The sequence below is a fragment of the Varanus komodoensis genome, unplaced genomic scaffold (assembly GCF_004798865.1).
Source record: "Varanus komodoensis strain SLA01 unplaced genomic scaffold, ASM479886v1 scaffold45, whole genome shotgun sequence".
In the NCBI taxonomy this organism is placed as follows: domain Eukaryota; kingdom Metazoa; phylum Chordata; class Lepidosauria; order Squamata; family Varanidae; genus Varanus; species Varanus komodoensis.
The window spans coordinates 5038867-5056909 of NW_025336011.1; the positions used below are offsets into that span (position 1 = coordinate 5038867).

General features: G+C 47.5%; 1 protein-coding gene across 1 annotated transcript; it reads left to right on the forward strand.

Annotated features, from left to right (window-relative positions):
* The first annotated feature begins 232 nt into the window (after positions 1-232).
* On the forward strand, positions 233-14736 carry LOC123030597 (ras-related protein Rab-18-B-like). Its single transcript, XM_044444659.1, has 8 exons — positions 233-348; positions 1793-1950; positions 2071-2126; positions 4704-4765; positions 7200-7272; positions 8660-8775; positions 12445-12511; positions 14567-14736. The coding sequence occupies exons 2-8, from the start codon at positions 1874-1876 to the stop codon at positions 14734-14736; spliced, it is 621 nt and encodes a 206-aa protein (XP_044300594.1). The 5' UTR covers positions 233-348; positions 1793-1873.
* The last annotated feature ends 3307 nt before the right edge of the window (positions 14737-18043 follow it).

Genomic DNA, 18043 nt, shown 5'->3' on the forward strand with positions numbered 1-18043 from the left:
CGATCAGCTGGTGCGCAGCCGGCAACTCCCAACCAGGCCAGGAGGAAACGGAGCCGATCGTGCGCCCTGGGCGCACGGCCAGGACAGATTGGCCTCCATAAAGATCGCCACCACCTCTCCGTGGCTGCCGGAACCTTAGGTCCTCCGTACCGCACCAGATTATTTGGTCAGGGATTAGCTCATCCCGACTGGCACCCTAGTCGTTGGGGAGGATTACGTTCCTCCCGCGGCACAAAGAGATCAGAAGAGAGCTCGCTCTCTTTCACCCCGAATTCATTTGTCTTTGTATTTACGTTTTCAAAGCTACAGGTGCCAGGAATCGAGTTCACCAGGCAACGCAAATTCCAGGTGTGTGCAGGTGGGATGTGTTGTGCGGCTGAAGGCTCCAAAGCTTCGCCTGGAGGGGACATTTAGCGCCGGCGATGGGTGGTTGAAAGGGGCCTGGCTCCAAATTGGACCTTCGCAGTGACCTTCCGCTGCTTCGGATCCCACCTTCTCCCTCGACTCAGACCGTTTTATAAGCACGCTCTGTGAGCGTCTCTCTCTCTTTCTCCTGCCTCCTCGCGTCACATACGAGAACGGTAGTTGTCCGAGAGCCGTTTCAAAGTGGATATTAGTGCGTCTTTCTAATAACCGATCAAGTACAAACCGCAGGATTTTGTTCACTCCCTCTGTGGAGAGCAGTTGATCTCCGTGGCATTTGCTGGCAAATGTTGGTAAGCCTTCCACAACCAGGCGCCTTCTAAATGTGCTGAACTGCTACCCCATCATCCCCAGCCAGCATGGGAGTTGTAATCCAACACATCTGGAAAGTGCTAGGTTGGGGAAACCTATGCTTAAAAATGCAATCCTACAGCACCCTTACCTAGGAGTAAATTCTGTAGTCCTCTGGGCTCCAGAGAACACATGCACCAGACCTCTTTATAAAGGAAGAAAACTACTGTGCGTATGTCATCTTCAGGAGTTCAGAACAGAAGAAACACTACAGCAGCCTCCCCTAACCTGGTGTGTTCTCTGTGTGTTGGACTGCAGCTCCCATCAGCCTCAGCCTGCAATGGCTGTGCTGGCTGAGAATGATAGGAGCTATAGTCTAAAGCATGGGGGAATGCATCAGAATGGGCAACTTGTGGCATTCTGGATGTTTGAGCCTACCATGCCTGGCAGCCGTAGTCTACTTAGTCAAATGGCAAGGGATGATAGGACTTGTTGGCCAAAACATCTGAAGGGCCACACATGTCCCAGCCCTGAAGTCTGAGAAGGCTGTGCTATGCTTAGACTTCCCCAGCTGCCTCTCTCTGCTGACCTTACACATGATCCAGACCAAACCTTGATAGCAAAACTAGGTTTGGGGGCAAAGCATAAAGCACAAATACCTACCCTCAATTCTAAGGTGGATATTACCAATCTGTTGTTTGGGGTTTGTCTCCCCCCAACATTTTGCATGTAAAAATGAGCCAAGGGTCAACCCTGAAACTAATTCTGATTTTACATTTTGAGCATGTGCAGAATGTTTCTCCCTCACCCCTGATTACCAGCCAGGACCCATTTTTCAGAATAGGAGCACAAGTCCCAATATCTCTTTATTTTATTTTTTTAGAAACTAATCACTGTCTGAAAACTATATGTCAGGAAAGAGAGGAAACATTTCTCTCTCCACCAACTCCCGATCATTCCTGCAAAGTAATTTCCCCACAGTGCAGTTCTCCACCTATCCAGACCATAATTTGTTCCTTGCTGCTGGAGGAGCTGGTAGTGCAGAAACAGTTTCTGACTCCTCCTCTCTTCCTTCCAGTGTTTCTGGCTCTTACGCTAGGTGTGGCACCCTTGTTTTCCTTCTGCCAAACTCTGCAGTACTTCTGGTATAGGGCTCACCATGGCACGAGAGGATGCAGCGTCACTACCCACCTTGAAGCTTCTATTGGTTGGAGACAGTGCAGTGGGGAAATCCAGGTGCGTGGAAAGGTGGGGAGGGGTTGTAGAGTGGGAGGAAGCCTGGAGGTGACTCTCCAGAGAGAAAGAGCCCTTCCAGGGGCCTTGCCGTACAGCGTGTCCCTTTCTCTCCTCCTGCAGCCTCCTACTCAGATTTACTGAAGACCAGTTTGAGCCATACCTCAACCCAACCATTGGTGAGCACTGCTGGCTGCCTCTATCTTTGAAATTCTCCTTGAATCACTCACCCTGGCCTCTTGACTTTCCCTGATTCATCATGCTTTCTCCTGGCACAACTTACCTTGGGCCAGTTTAACGCCAGAGGCTGTGCTTCTCTGCCCTGGGAACGGACATGAAGAGAACTGGGATGATGAGGAAGTGTTTTCACTCACTTGGCATGATTTCCAGTTAGGCTGCTCATGTTAGAACGGGGGTAGGCAACTTCTGTACCACAAGCTGTTTTGGCCTACAAGTCCCATCACCTCTCAGCAGCATTGCCTAGCATGCAAGTGATGGAAGTTGTAGGCCAAAACATTGGAGGGCCACAAGTTCCTCATGCCTGTTTAAAAGCTTCTCCCTTGGAAGGGTCTGCTTAGAACAACAGCAGTTCTCTTCCTTTTTGCACTTCTATCCTGTTCGTTTAGAAACTCAGGGCAGTTCATGTAGTTTTCCACCACATTCCCAATGACATCCACACACCAACTGATCCATGCCACACAAGCAGATGAACATTCAGACAGGAGCGTGTGTCTGTGATTTTGCTGTGACGCCCTGGAATAAGCCACCACCCAAAACAACTGCCTGAGTTCCTTGTTTAGACAGGCAGGCTCAAACAAAGTTTCGCCTGCTAGCATTAAGCCGCCTCCAGTGCTGATCAGATTTTGGCTACAGATGAGGCCCTGCTCGGTTCTGCACACTGTTGACTGCTCTCCCCCAGTACAGGAGATTGTTCTAATCACACATCCAATAGCAGACTGAAGATCCCTTGTGCCACCCAACTACTTATGTGAAATAGGTACGAAGTCACCTTCTCCTGTATGGTCTTGACCATTTAATCAATGCTGTGGCCACCAGAGGCTGCCTAGGTTACCATCGGATAGGTCAGTTCCAACCTGGACAATGCATTCGGAGGCCGGAGCCAAGACACCAGCCTCAGAGCACTTTTCCACCAGTGTCCCCACTGCACGTGGTTCCTTCCTTACCAGCTGCAGCTCCAAAGTTGCCAGTGTGACTTGGGAGCCACAGTGTGTGGGGGGGGGCGGTTGCGCAGGCATTCTGGGGGTGAGGAAAAACCAAGGTTCCACCTGGTTATGAGACATCCCAAAGATGCCTCACCCTCTCCTTTGTTTTGGAGGGCCCGTAACTCCCTGAGTTCAGTTATTGGCTGTCACGTTGGATGGCACCCGTCATGAGGTAATCGGCCAAGGCGCTGCTCTGAGCGTCCTTTGTCTGTCCGATGAGGAATTAATTACATGCCCTTCACAGTGATGGCACCCAAGCCCTGGAATGGCCTTGCTCGAGACCTTTGGTAGGATCAAAAACAACACATTTCTTAGGTATAGTTTGGTTTCGAAGTTTGGATGAAGTTGTAATGTCTTCTGAAGCCTATGTTTTAAGTTATTGCACAACATGATGTGTTAACAATGTGTTTTTCAGAAATAATAAAATCTAAGGCATTTAGTTCGTTGTAATGTCATGTTAGTGTTAAAATGATTTCAGTTCTTCATTGGGAACTAATTCTCCAGATTAAATTGTGTTTATGAAACTGTAATGAAGATTAAATAAAGGTTTTATTTTATTAGTTTTAAAATATATTTGGGTGGAAATCTTAAGGATAATCTTCTCCCAAAGGCAGTCTTAACTTGCTTGTTAAGTCTGTCATCAGGGACCCATTTCTGGGTTGTCGGCCAAGGAAAGGAAAGGTCCTAAATCTGACCTGCTCTGCCTGGGGCTACTTTATCTGGTGACCAGTGGCCATGCTTGGGGGCGCAATGGGGGTTCTAGCCCAATAAACTTGGAGAGCACTAGGCTGGGCAAGCCTGGTGTCTGAGACTCCGACTGCCGCATTTCACAATCCTATGTGTGCCAGTCGTGATCTTTCCCTCCCGGTGTTGGAGGGCAGGATGAGTTGCAATGGAGCCAAGCTCAGGGAACCAAGGTTCAAGGTGGATGCCAGGAAGTACTTCCTGACGGTTAGGACCCCTAGGGCATGGAATGGGCTTCCACAGGAGGGGTTGAAGCCCCATCTGTGAGGGTGTTTAAGGAGAGGCTGGGCATGCACATGGTAGGCATGTCCTGAGTGGAGCCAGCTGGAGCCGGGGTCAGACTAGATGGCCTGGGAGGTCCCTTCTGACTCGCTCAGTTTCTATGTTTCTAGTCTGGGATCAGCTCAATAGGACTTGCTTTTGCTAAGACATATATACAATTATGTTTGTAGTGTGTTTATTTCATTTTTCAACCTGAATTAGATTTGTGTGGCTACCTTTTACATATGCTTTGAAAAGGCAGGACAGAAATATTTTTGATAAACTCTCAGGTGCAGTTCAGGTTCACACACACCTCCCCCTTGTCATTCTGCCATGCCTCTTCTGTGTGCCTTTAACCAGTACCTTGCTCAGCCCACGTACACCTAGAGCAGCGTTTTTCAGCAAAGAGATGAGGGATAGGGGGAAAGTGTTACCTTTTGAATTGTTATGTTATGTCGCAGGCACTGGGAGTCCTATCCAAAAATGAGTGGATCTGCTCTGACTCCTGTATGTTTCTCTGCCTGCCAGGTGTTGATTTTAAAGTGAAGAAGATGGTAATTGGTGACCTTCCTCTGCAGCTAGCAATATGGGTAAGCAGCGTCTGTCTTCCTGTCACACCCTGGTGCTGACCCCGGAGAATGATCTCTTTCCAAGAAGCCAAAAAGTGACAGCAACAGCTGTGTATGCAAAGACAGTATCCTTTATTCCCTGTGCACTTAGAGAGAGATTTTTCCCAAGATGCCACTAGAGCTGCTTGCAGACACATTTTCAAAAAGGGAACGCTATATGTTCTGATTTTTCCAGCTGCTACTCATGAACAGACACACATGTAGCCTCCAGATTCCACACTGACCCTCCAAACATGCTTCTGGCCCACTGTCCCCTTTGATTTGGTTGTCAGCAGCTGTTCTCTTGTTTTCTACGAATGTCAATCATGTTGTGGGCTTGCTTCTGTTCAGACATTGGGTGCTTCTTTTAAAAAATCCTGAGTTTAAAATGTTAGAAGACAATGTCCTGAGAAGGGGAAAAAAAGGTAGCTGCTGAGATTGACCCAAAAGCTAGCCAATTGGTGCTGTGCAAAACTGATTCCTGGAAACCAGCATGGAAATTTATTCTGGGGTGTGGAGCCAGTCCATGTGTGGCCAAAGTGGGCAAAGTATGTTTCTGCAGTCAGTTTTCTGCTAGAAGTATGCCTGCTTTTTTGTATGTATGTTATATTCATATCCTACCTTTTTTCCCTGCCAAGGAAATCAAGGTGGCTACATAATTCCCTCCTCCTCTCAGTCTTATCCTCACAACAACAATCCTGCGAGGTCCCAAAGGGGGCATGACCGGGAGCCTGTTCCCCATCCCTCTTCTCTCTTTCTCTCTCTTGCCTTTATTTGTATGTATTTATGCTTTGACCTCTACCATTCCCCCTGGATCGTTGCATAGTGCCCACGGTTCCCCCTCCATTGAAGGCAGCTGGACCTGCTCTCTCGTGCTGTGGAACCCAGTTTTCCCAACCTGGTACCTTCCAGATGTATTGGACTGCCACTATAACTCTCAGCCAGTTGGAGGAGCTGAGGCCCAAAACATCTGGCAGGCACCAAGTAGGAGAAGCCCAGTTTAAACTAATGAATGATTGTGAAAGCACCGGTTGATTTTAAAGTAGCTGAAAGCCCTTCTGACCATGCTGTGCAAGGGGCTGGGAGGAACTAGAAACGTCACTGAGAAGAAGCTGTTTTGCTGGCTCTGAATATGGTATTGGGTGGCCCAGCCAGGAGAGGCCTGGGCCTCAGCTCCTTCACTGTTTCTTCAACACGGAGAATTTCACCAGGTGTGTTTTCCATCATAGTGTTGCAGGAGAAACTGCAGCCATCCCAGTGGCCAGAAATGCTAGAAGCTAAAGTATAAAACATCTGGAAATCTACTTCCTGCCCTGTCCTACACAGAAGAATAGTATGAGTATTATACCCAGATCAGAAGCACAGGAAGGCATCTTCTACTGTTTTAATCTGCAGTGTGCCCTCTATAGCAAACAGATTCCAGAACGGAGCCATCTGGAAGGCCAGCCATGCCCCCTCCTAGACCACTCCATTCCATTCTCCCCAGCCCGCCTCCCCAGGCACTTGGTACTCTGTGGCTGTTGAGCGCAGTCAGTTCCAGCTGGGCTATTCTTACTTCTCTTCTCAGGATCCTGCCTCCCCCACCAGCGCATTTTCCAAGTGCTTGCACTTCTTCGCTGTTCCTGGATGTTGCCATTTGGCTGCGGAAGTGACCACACTTGGAGAATTGAGTTGGCTATTTGTACAGGGCTGAGCAAGTTAATTTATTTTTGACAGGGCTGAAGGTAAGCAAACATTTTAAGTGGCTTACAAATCATGTACGATAGCTCACAAGCCACCGTTACCTTGATTCCCTTTTCTTCAAATATGCCACTTGCTATCATGTAATTTTGTATGTCCTATTGCACTTAGAAAATCTTTCAATCAAATTGAAGTTTGTAAAACAAATATTTAGGATGATACTTAGCGTACTTAAAAAGTATAACTGCCGTTTATGGTATTGTGACAGTAATTCTAACTCTAGGGCAGAAGTGCAGAACCTCAAATCAGGGGGTCAAACAGGGCCCTCTGGAGTTGTCCCTGGTTGCCAAGCCTCCTGTTTCTGATCCCACCCCCTTTATCCCAGCCACCAATTAATTATTTGGTGGTTTCTCAGTTTTTGTGCAATTTCTCTCCCACCATCCCTGGCCCATTTCTAAGGCTTCTCTTAAGGCAGCAAGTGCTTCAAACTGCACTGGGCTTTCATTTTTGGCTCCACCCCTTTTGCCCTTGGCCCCACCCACCACGTGGCTGCAGCCCGGAGCTGAAGGAAGCTGAGCGGTCCATCCTGTTTTGCCCATCCCGTGCCCTCTGCCCACTTAAAAACTTGCACTGTGCTGGGACATGCACACAGAAAGCAATCCAGGTCCTCAGAAACACTGCGCCGCAGAGTTTTAAGTGTTTTTTTGTTCAACATTCCTTCATTTTCTTTTCATAGGACACAGCAGGGCAGGAGCGATTTCGAACACTGACTCCTAGCTATTACCGGGGCGCTCAAGGTGTAATTTTAGGTAGGTAGCTGCAATAGCAGGACCGTAATTAGCACAGTTCTGAAGTCAATGCATTAAGGCAGAGGTACATGGAAGTTTACAGTCTTTTCTTCTCAGCTGGCCTGGGCAGATTTGAGCAACAGTAAAGTTGAGCTCCCACGCCACTAAGTTGATAGTTGGCAGACAGCCATGAACTTCTTGGGGAAAAAAATAATTCAGTTGTAGAAGCGTGAGGCTCTCAGTTAGGCTTCTCTAAGGCATTCCATTTGACGTTGAGTTAGGCCTAATGTAAATAGCCTTTCAAGTTTCAGGGCCTTTTTCCTAATCAGACTGAGCCCCCAAATTCAGTTTGACTTTGCCGCAATTATGTCCCCTGAGTTCCAGCCTAAGGAACAGAACGTGTTTTCAGAAGTTCTGTAAAGCAATTCAGTCATGCCAGGTTAAAGTTCTGTGGCGGAAGGCTCTTTGCAGGAGATAGGCATGCGCATGAATGACTTTCACAAGGCCGTATTCCACACAGCAGGTAACAATTACACCGGATGCACCCGTGGGCAGGAGTATATTTTCCCAGGTACAAAGTGCTGGCCTCTGAGTGCTCTGAACACTGTGCTATGGCCACAGGGGAAGTGCAACTTAAGGAGCAGGCAGTCTCTGCCTGGCCTGTAAGGAACAGCTCCTAAGGAAAGGTCCCGAAATTCTGGAAGAATTTTTAAATGGCTATTCCTGATTTAAAAGCAATGATTGACAAAGGTCCCATATTTTCCTGTCACACCTGGAGTAGAATTAGGCAGAGTGTAGCATCTGGTGACCACATTGTGAACTTTTGATGTTGTTCCTTAGATATGCTCTACAGCAATCTACAATCTTGTTATACTTATACACAAGAAGTTTCCAGCTATGTGAAGGTTCCACCTTGGTGCGGGGGTGTGGGGGAAGCATATGGGGAAAGAGAATGGAAAGGTTGGGAGACTTTCAAGTGAGGATCTGGAGGAACACAAAAGCTCCCAAACTGTCATTGATGGGATCGTCCAGCCCAGCTCCATCAGATCACCTGGGCGGAAGTATGGGGCAACCTCTTCTCCTTCTAGCCCTCCTAAAATACTCTTCTGTGTGAACCACACGTCATATTTTTGTTCAAGTGCCAGTGTGGTGTGGTGGTTAAGGGTCCTGAACTGGGTGGGGCCCACTCAGCCATTAAACTTACTGGGTGAGTCCAGTCACTCACACTCAGCCTAAGCGATGTCACAGGGTTGTTGTTGTGAGGATCAAATGGAGAGGGGGAGAACCTTGCAGACCACCTTGAGTTCCTTGCAAGAGGAAGAAAGGTGGGATGTACATGTACTGTCAATCATCATCATCATCTTGGTGAAGGAGGGCTGATTTGTTCTGTTCTATGCCTCCCATACAGTGTATGATGTCACCAGGAGAGACTCTTTTCTGGGACTGGACAGCTGGCTACAGGAGCTGGAGATGTACACAAGGAAAAACGTGGTGAAGATGCTGGTGGGCAACAAAATCGATGAGGTGAGTTGGGGGTCAGAGTCTGAGCCCTGAGCAAGCCAAGGAGCCGTGTGTGGGCTGGGGGTGGGGACATTCCTGGCTTCTTAGAGGGTGGTGCTGCTCATGGCCCAGCCTGTGTCGGATGGCCTCGTGGCCTCCTAGACGGAGCCTCATTCACTTGCTCTTCCTTCCTTTCTTCTGCGCTGCAGAGTCCAGCCTCCGCAGACCACCCTGCTGAGCGAGCCCTTGAGCGCCACTCTTAACCTTGTAACATTCATGTTTAATTCAGTTCTTGCAGTGAGGTGAATGCCAGGCAAGATCTGGCCTGCATCTTAATGAAGACCTCTGAGGTCCCCCCAGTGGCCATGCCTCCTCCATCTGGGAGCACTCCTTTCCCCCAGCCACTGATTACTGGGTGATTACTCAGCTCTTGTGCATTTCTTTCCCCATTTGAAAAGCTTGAAATGCCTCTCCTGAGTTTTAATTACTGGCTTAAGCTAAAATAGTCTGGCATTTCCTTTATTTTGGCTCTGGCTGCCATTAAAATAGAGCCCCCCCACCCCCCTGCCCAAGCTTCCCTGGAATGGAATGCAGCCTTTGGGCTGAAAAGGATTCAGCAACCCTGGCATAAGGACTTGGAGCTAGTTTTCCCATGCTCTTATTTAACCACTGTCTTGCTATTTTATTTCTTACATATAAAGGCAGGGCTTGGAGTAAGCTAACAGGAGCTAGAATACGAGATCCTTCTGGGTAAAGCCCCTGCTTTCTCTTTGCCTGTTTTGATGTGTCCCTGCCATTGGGAAGGCTGAGTTCCTGTGCTTTTCTTGCTCCTTCTCTCCGGGAGGAAACTGATGGGCACAGCTTAAGGGCAGAGGTGCCGAGATCTCTGCAATGGGGACACAGGCACAGACATGAGCGGAGAGAGTTTTGTGGCTGTGCAAAGAGGAAAAGCAGGAAGGTGGGAAGAGGAAAGACCTGAAAGGTGGCAGTGCAGAAGCCTGCAGTTGTGCATAGAGGCAAGACGGGGCTTATCTTCCCCGTGCCTGCATGTGTTGATTTGCCTAAATGCCCCTGCAGCTTCCCATGTCATCTGAATCCAGCAAGGTGCATGGCAGGGGGCAACTTTGAAAGCACCCCAGAAGCCTACAGCAGGGCGTGGGTGGACTCTAGGCGGTTCTGAAGCCTCATACCTCTCTGGGCTCAAGTGACATGGGATGCCACACCCTGCAAGGGTAATTAGACCAGTCATGTGGCATGTGTGGGGCACACAGTGGAGGGGAAGAAGCCACAGCAGCTTCTTTCCGCCATGTTTGCCAGGACGCAGTCAGAGAAAGCTGTGGGGTAGGAATACCCAAGTTAGGAGGATGAAAATATTTTAACGGCGATGGGTATTCTGTTTTTTAAATGTTTATGTTGTCAGCCTCTTCAGGACATATTTTTAGACATAGTGAACAGTCTATAAATTGATTTTAAAATAAAATAGAGGGGGCTTCAGATAGAGAGGGCTTTGGGGTCCAGAGAATATACATTTAATTTCATTTATTTTTATATCCCAACTTTTTTCCTCTTGCAAGGAACCCAAGACAACTCATTTGGTCCCCCTCCTTTCCATTTTATCTGCACAGCAATCCTGTGGGTTGGAGGAGGTTGGGAGCCAGTGACTGGGAGCTTTCTAGCCAAGAGGGCGCTGGAACCCAGCTCTCCTGAGTCCCAAGCCAATGCTTCAGCCGCTACGCCAGTCAGCCTCTCGTGCTAATGGCAAGACTCGGTGGCCTTAATCAAGAATGAATTACATGAAATTGATTTCCTGTGAAGCGAGCTAAAATTGGAAGAGGACCACTTTCCCGTGATTAATGCAATGTGGCCTAGAAGTGGTCCTCCAAGTATCTTGGCTGTGAACCCCCTGATCAAGATACTGCCTGCATCTGATGTCTACCGATAGTTAATGCAGCCTCTGGGCAGCCAGAGCGCAGGCTGCAGTAGCGGTGAGAAGCAGAAGGAACTCCAACAGCTGGCTGTAATCACTCTGTATTATTCAAGAGTCTTGCCCCAGCCTGCAAAGGCCTGCCAGTTGTGTGTTCCTGTTGTTGCCCACCTCCTGCACTTCGCCAGAGGCCCCAGCTGCTTCTGTAGCTCAGCTTCCTGGCCTGGGTTTCTCCATCTCCCTCCTGCTCTTGCTGAATAATGGACTATCTCTTAGTCTGCCTCTGAAGCTAGCAACAAGAGAGTCTCTTGTTTGCTGTGCTGCTTGTTTTGTGAATCGCTGTGGCTCCAGGGCTCCTCATTCCAAGAAGAAAAAAGCAGACCAGAGAGCAAAGAAAGGGCTGCTCACCCAGTTTTCCACTGCCTTTTACAGCTTTTTCCTTGCTCTGCATCTCTTGGTTTTAGTGCCACCTCAGAACCAGAATAGGCTCTCAGTTGCACAAGGGGAAATGTAAGGACTTGCTCCCTAGAGGTTTCACCATGACACATCCAAAATTCCTCATGGTGCCACTCATCCAACCTGCAATATGGGTGCATAGAAATGGAATTTGAGCTCAGGTTAGGCAAATATATACCTTTGTCCCTGGGATCAGACTCAGAGGAAAACATTTCTGGTCATCAGCAGCTGCTGGTTTTGTGTGGCATTGATTGACACAAGGGCTGACCAATCAAGAAGCCACTTCTCCCTTTCTTGGTAAGGAGTGATGCATGGCACTGACTGGCTTGCCTGTTTATCAATTGAGCATTCCCTTTTTTGGAGTCTCAAAGCGATTCTTAAAGTGGAAGGTGGGGGCTGTACACATTTACTCAATCTAAAACTTCATCTTTATGCAGTGGGATAGCCCTCCAGTTTAAACAGTCTTTAATTCTGGATCTTCAGGAATGTCAGCTTCCAAGGAGTTTCAGCATAGAGCCCAAAATACATTCCAGTGGGCAGTTGGCAGCAAAGGGACACTACAAGTCTTCTGTCCTTTGTGACCCTCCTGGAAGCTCGGCAGAAGTACTGCCTCGAGGTGTCTCTGCATAACAGGCCCTCCTGTGTGCAGATAATAAGTTCCAAGCTGTTGCTGACTGTCTTGGCTCATTCACAGATCACTGTGTGTTTCTGGCAGCAGCAGTTCCAGGGGCAGCAGCAGTCTTGCCATTGCTTCGTGCAAGCCAGGAAAAATATGAGCCAAGAACCCTTGATCTTGCTACAGGCTTGACAGCTTCTTTCCATCTCAGCAAGCCAAACACAGCAGGAATTGAAGTGTGGCCAGGAACATGAGCTATCCTAACCAGGATACAGAACTGTATGGTATATTGATGTAGGTTTAATCCTTGTCTGCCCCAGGCTTGAGGTCCCATTTCAGCTGCCTGTTGGCTTGCCCAGCCCCTCTGACCCAAATGCACACCACTGCCCAGAGAAGCAGTGCTGCACAACTGCCACCTCGTCCTCCTCCTCCTCGCTCATCTCACTGCTCACCTGCTTGGGAAGGGCAGATCAAGAAGGCTCTCTGCCAATTCAGAAGGAATCCAGCCACATTCCCCAAGCTGGAGCTCCCCAAATGCTTTGGACCACAACCCACACCCTCCCTGACAGTAGCCATGACAGGTCCTGCAGTCCGAATACTGTGCAGGAGCCTAGCTTGGAGAAGTCGGATGTAAAGTATGCTTTTATGTGTCTGGTCCTGCCCTTGTGACCCGATAGTGTTCTTTTCCTATCTACAGCCTGATCGTGAGGTAGACAGAAGGGAAGGCTTGCACTTCGCTCGGAAACACTCCATGCTCTTTGTAGGTACGTGAGAAATATCCAGAAAAGGGCCAGTTGGTATGCCAGGGATGAAACAGTGGAGAAGAATGCCTTCCTTCTTTTCGAACCAGCCCCGTTCGCATGTCCTGAACAGCTGCTTAGCATGTAGAAAGGGCAAGTGATGGCTCTGTCACGTCCAAGCTAAGAAAAGCACCATCTGTCTCTTTCTGTGTGTTTTCATGTAGTGTGTGAGTTTGTACACGCCAACATGAAAAATATTCGTTTCTATAGATTGGACTGAACGTTCAAAATCAAAGGACCAGAGAGATTTTTTTTTTAATGGCAAACTCAAGGAAAGAGTAAGGACATTCACAGGGGCAATGGATTTCCCAGAATGAGCAGTTCTCACAAATGAGTGGCCTACATGTGCCTCCCATGAACCCCTCATTGCAGGAAGGTCCCCACAGATTATGCTGGACTGCAGATTGCATCCCTCCAGACAGTCTTGAACTGCAACTACCATCATTCCTCACCATTAGGTATGGTGGAAAGGCTGAACCGAGATCAGCTCAATATCTGGAGGACCACACACCTCCCACTGTGCTGCCCTACATTTTGAGCCACGCAGAAATGAATTTATGCTTTCTTTTTTGAAAAGGGCCTCTTGGAGATCTCTGCACTTTACATTAACCGATGTTATTTTGTATAGCTATAATGAAGGAAAAACAGTACCTCTGTGGTTGTGCCTAATTTTCCTACACATAAAGCTTTAAAAAAAAAAAATCATCACATCAGAACTGCAGATAGTAAAAGAAAACGAATCCTTAAACTCTCATTTCTCAGTTAATCTTTCCAAGTGTTTCCTTTGCATTATTGGTGTGTATTTCCCAACTTGGGGCCCTCTGGATATGTTTGATTGCAACTTCCACCTTCTCCAGTTAGCATGGCCCACATCTGGAGGACACCACAGTGGAGAAGGCTGATGTGGTGTATTTCGGAATGAATCCATCAAAAAAGAATCAGAAAATGATGCAATTGCTATGTTCATTAAGAGTAAAATGCTCAGGATCCTTTAAATAGGTATTTGTTGTTAGAGAACCGAGACAGATAACCAACCCTTCATGTTATTTTACAGAATATAATTTCCCATTCATTCTGTAGGTCAAGAGGGTTGAACCTCAATTCCATAGTCTGAATCTAGCCCACCTGGGGTCCCCACCTGGCCTTCCCCAGATAACTGCAGTCCTTCCTTCCTTTGGCACCATGCCCCTTCCTCCAAACACCAATCATTTGGTGAATTCCCAGCTTTTGCACTGTTTCCCTCCCATTTCAAAAGGCTGAAATGCTTTCTCTGAGGCTTGGCTCTGGCAATAAGAGCTTTCAGCTATAGTATGTTGGTATTTTGGCACTGTTTCAGTTTGCCTGAATTACTGGTAACCTTGCACCATGGCCCTAGGAGATTTCCTGAAAGGGAATTCAGCCCCTGGGATGGGCCTGCAAGGAGGGGGTAAACCTGCATGTGGTGGCAGGCGAGAGCTCACAGGAGAGAAGGCTCAATAGACTCCTAAGATCGCCCATTAGTCATCTGCCTGACATGCTAGCTTTCCGTGCTCAGAGAGATTTTTTATGATTACAACTTTTGATGGAGGAGCATTCTATAATCAGAGCCTCCGCCTGAAGTCAAAAGTGGTACAAGGCCTGGGTGACCTGAGAAAACAGGTCAGGTGGCTCAGCTACAACCACAGCATCCCCCCACCCCAGCCAGTTCAGCCCTGGCTCTCTGCTTCCCAAAGCCTGCTGCTCTGCAGTTGATCCTCAGGGCTCCTGCCTGCTGCATCCATTTTCAATTTAGTTTTTTTACGAACACCATGCAGTGACTCAGTTGCTACTTTGCTTCAGCGGCTGCCAACTCATTTCAGGTGGTCTTCCCTACCCTGTTGCCTTCCTGTGTTTTAGACGTCAGTCCCCATCACCCTCAATGACTGGGCTGCAGGCTGGGGCTGATGGGAGATATAGTCCTGTAGAGCACCAGGCTGGGGAAAACTGGCTCAGTGTTTATGTCAAAGGAAGACAGTTTCTCACTGTTTTGTTTCTCCTTAGAGGCCAGCGCTAAAATGAAGGACGGAGTGCAAAGCGCCTTCGAGGAAGTCGTCCTGAGGATCCTGCAGACTCCAGAACTGTGGAATGTCAGAAAGGAGGGAGTGAAGCTGTCAGAGAGCCGAGTCCTTAAAGAGCCTGATGCCTGCCATGCATATTGTTCCATTGCTTAGAACCCGCCATCTTCAAATAAACAGGGTTGAGTGCCCCAAAAGATGGACTCCTCCTTCATGCCCTTTCAGAGGACCCGCGTGCTGTCGAGCTAATGGCTGTGTTGGTACACTGAGAGGTTCTCCCCTGACAGTAAACTGAGATGTTCCCCCAAGTAGTGAACAGCCACTGCTGGTGCAAGTCAGGAAAAATATGGGATAGCTCCCTTCAGATGAGGGCATACCAGAGGCTCACGTGGTTCTTGTGATTCCTGTTTGCTACCTTGCAAGCAGAGGAGTTTGGGAACACACCCCAAAAGCAAGCGGCACAACTGCAGGCATCTGGTCCTCCCAGAAAGCACCTGCCCCCAAAGGGACTTCAGCCAAGTCCCAGCTCCGTCTGTCTCTGTCTCCAAAAAAACCTGCAGTACTTCTTTCACATCTGTACAGAACCCATGCCTCTTCTCGGCAAGGAAAGTGCTGTCATCGAGCCATGATGCGTTGCAAACCACAGAGATTCCCTACTTGCCAGGTGACCGGCCCCTAGCCTCTGGCTCCCTGTGATGAAACTTCAACCAGGTATTTTGGACTTTTACCCGAGGAACAGAGGAGGCTTCTTAATGCGTCCGATCCTTGAGCCTTCAATTGCAGCACTCTCTAGAGCTGTCCATAAATGGCCTCAAAATTGTGCACCATTTCATGGGCAATGAAAGTGGGCTGATGGGAGAGGGGGGCAATTTCACCTAATTTATCCAGGAAGAAAAGTTTCTCACAGTGATGACAGCACAATTTCTTTTCACATCAGGGGTTTTGGTTCTTTTGAGCTCCCACTGCAAGCAGCAGCTGCAGCAGCAACTGTGTTAGCCAGATGGCTTCCAGTTTGCAGCCACCGCAGTGCAGGTGTGAGGTCAACAAAGGGTTCAGCTCCAGGAAAGAGGTAGAACTGGTGCTGTGCCTAAATCAATAATCCAAATTCCTGAAAGTTTTCCTGCCCTTCCATCGGGGGCTCCCTTTGTTTTGCTTCATTCTCCACTTGTATTACAATCTGTTTATCTGGCGTTTTTGAGCTTACCTGTTCACTGTGAGGCTGCCCAGGGTGCTGTGAGTGTGTTTCCTTCCTATTACACATCTCTCCATCACTCTGCATCCTCTCAAGTCATCTGCACTTCCTGATCTGAAAAAAGCCCTGTGGGAGGAATAACTTCACGATGTCTCACGCTGGGCTTTAATTGAAGTGTGCAAAGCGGAGGAGGCTACAGACTGCCGGACAGATAATTAGAATGAAAAACTGAGCACTTGCAGAGACTCTTCTCCCTTTTCTCAGGTAAGGCAAGCACAAGAACCTCAGAAAGCTCAATTGCTCGGAAATGTTCCACCACACTGAATTTCTTTTCAAAAGATTTCTTTTCCATCAGACTGAATGAGAATGGTCGAAAAAGTGGAAGAAAAATTTGGCACAGCACAAATGTTACCCAAACCAAGGAAAAGGCAACATCTAGATTTTTGGACTACAGTTCCCATCAGGCCCAGCTGACACGGCCAATGGCCATGGAGTTGTGGGAGTCGTGGTCTATAATTTTTTGGGGGGGAGGGGGAATACTGTTGCCTAGCCTTGGTCTGCAGCGTCATCCCATCCACATGGCACCTGGAGGGAACCATCTTGGAAAAGCCTAGTCTACACTAGCTGGGAGAAGTTCTCCAAGTTTTCAGAGAATTGCTTTATGATGCCAGAGACTGAACTGGGATTTCTTTGTGAAGTGCATATGCTGTTATCACTGAGCTATGCTTCTTCCCACTAAATCTCAGAAAGAAACACTACTAGCAAACCTTTACATGTACTAGGATACAGAAAGACGTCATGCAGACACACTGAGGACTAGTCCTTTTGGATGTCCTCCTGGCTCAAATCCCCTGGAGTTTTCACCTACCTACTTATTCACAGCCTTCCAGCACTCTGAAAAAGCCTTTTTGTTCCAAAAAGTGGGGAGAGTGTGCTAAGATATAGGGTTAGCTCTGTTCTGCTTATTGTTTGGTTATCTTTTTGTATTGTTGGATTATTTTATTATGTTTATCATTATTTTGTTGCATTTGATATTGATACATTTTAATGTCTCTTTCCCTGCTTACACCCTCCCCACAGTTATTAGCCCCTGTGGGTGTCCTATTTTGAGCAGAAAGTTGGCATATGCATGTTGTAACATAAATAAACCCATTATTTCTCTGTAGAATATCTATCCAATGCCATCTGGCATTTCCAGGATGGCTACCAAAAGAGTAAAAATACAATAGTAATGCAACACAATGAAATAATAAAACAACAGCATATTGTAAAAATCAAAATCAAGACTCACAATAGTTTGGCAGTTCTATTGTCCAAGGCCACTTCTGCCTTGGAATTCAATTCTACATATTTATGAACTAGAAAATTCAAATAGACAACATGAGATTCCTCTCAGTCTTCTACAATGCAAGCCTTGCAAAGACCCCCTCAAATGAGAATATGGTTTTCTACTTCTTGCCAGGAGTTGCAAAAGCCAGACCCAAGGTGGACAAACGTGGTTTCTTCTAAAAGAGAATGGGTGGGAAATGTTTTCCCCCAGAAATGTTAACTCAGGCTGAGAAATGCATGAAGGTGTCATAAGCAGTGCTTTGGTGTATAATATGCAGGGCATGGACTCCATAAACAATTTTATCCAGTAATGAAATCTAAGAAACAAGAGCTTTTGTTTCTTGCACACCTTAAATACATTGTACTACATGCTCCTTTCTTTGCTTGCAGGATGCTTCCCAACATTGTTACATTGCATCACGGATCTTGATATCTGGTCATTTTAAGATCTCTTGGCCACTTTTGAAAAAGTGTTAAGAAATAAGTTTTTCCAAATTGACAAACTAACTCAGTAGTCCCCAGTGGGATGCCCACAGGCACATGAATTGTCTCCATTTGAAAAAAAATATACATACATAGCTTTATATGAAATGCATACAGGTCTCCAGCTATAATGCGTGTTTCCACAAGACTGGACCAATATCCGCATAAGTGTCCATCTATATGCTACCCATTCAAATATTAGAACCTTTGTAATGTCCTCAATCCATTGCATTAGAGAAGGTGTTTAGCCTTCCAGTATTGTAATAATCAGTGTTTTAGCTGTCTAAAGGGGTTGGTTTGTTTGACTGATTGATTTCAAAGAAGTCCTTGAGGGCCGGAGGTGGTCCAAGCAGGGATGTTTCTGCAGTTGCCAAATGGGCAGCTGTCAGGTACTCCCTGGCTAGCCACCCGGCAAGGCCAGCAGTAGCCCATCCTTGCCAAGCCACCCTCCGGTTCTGG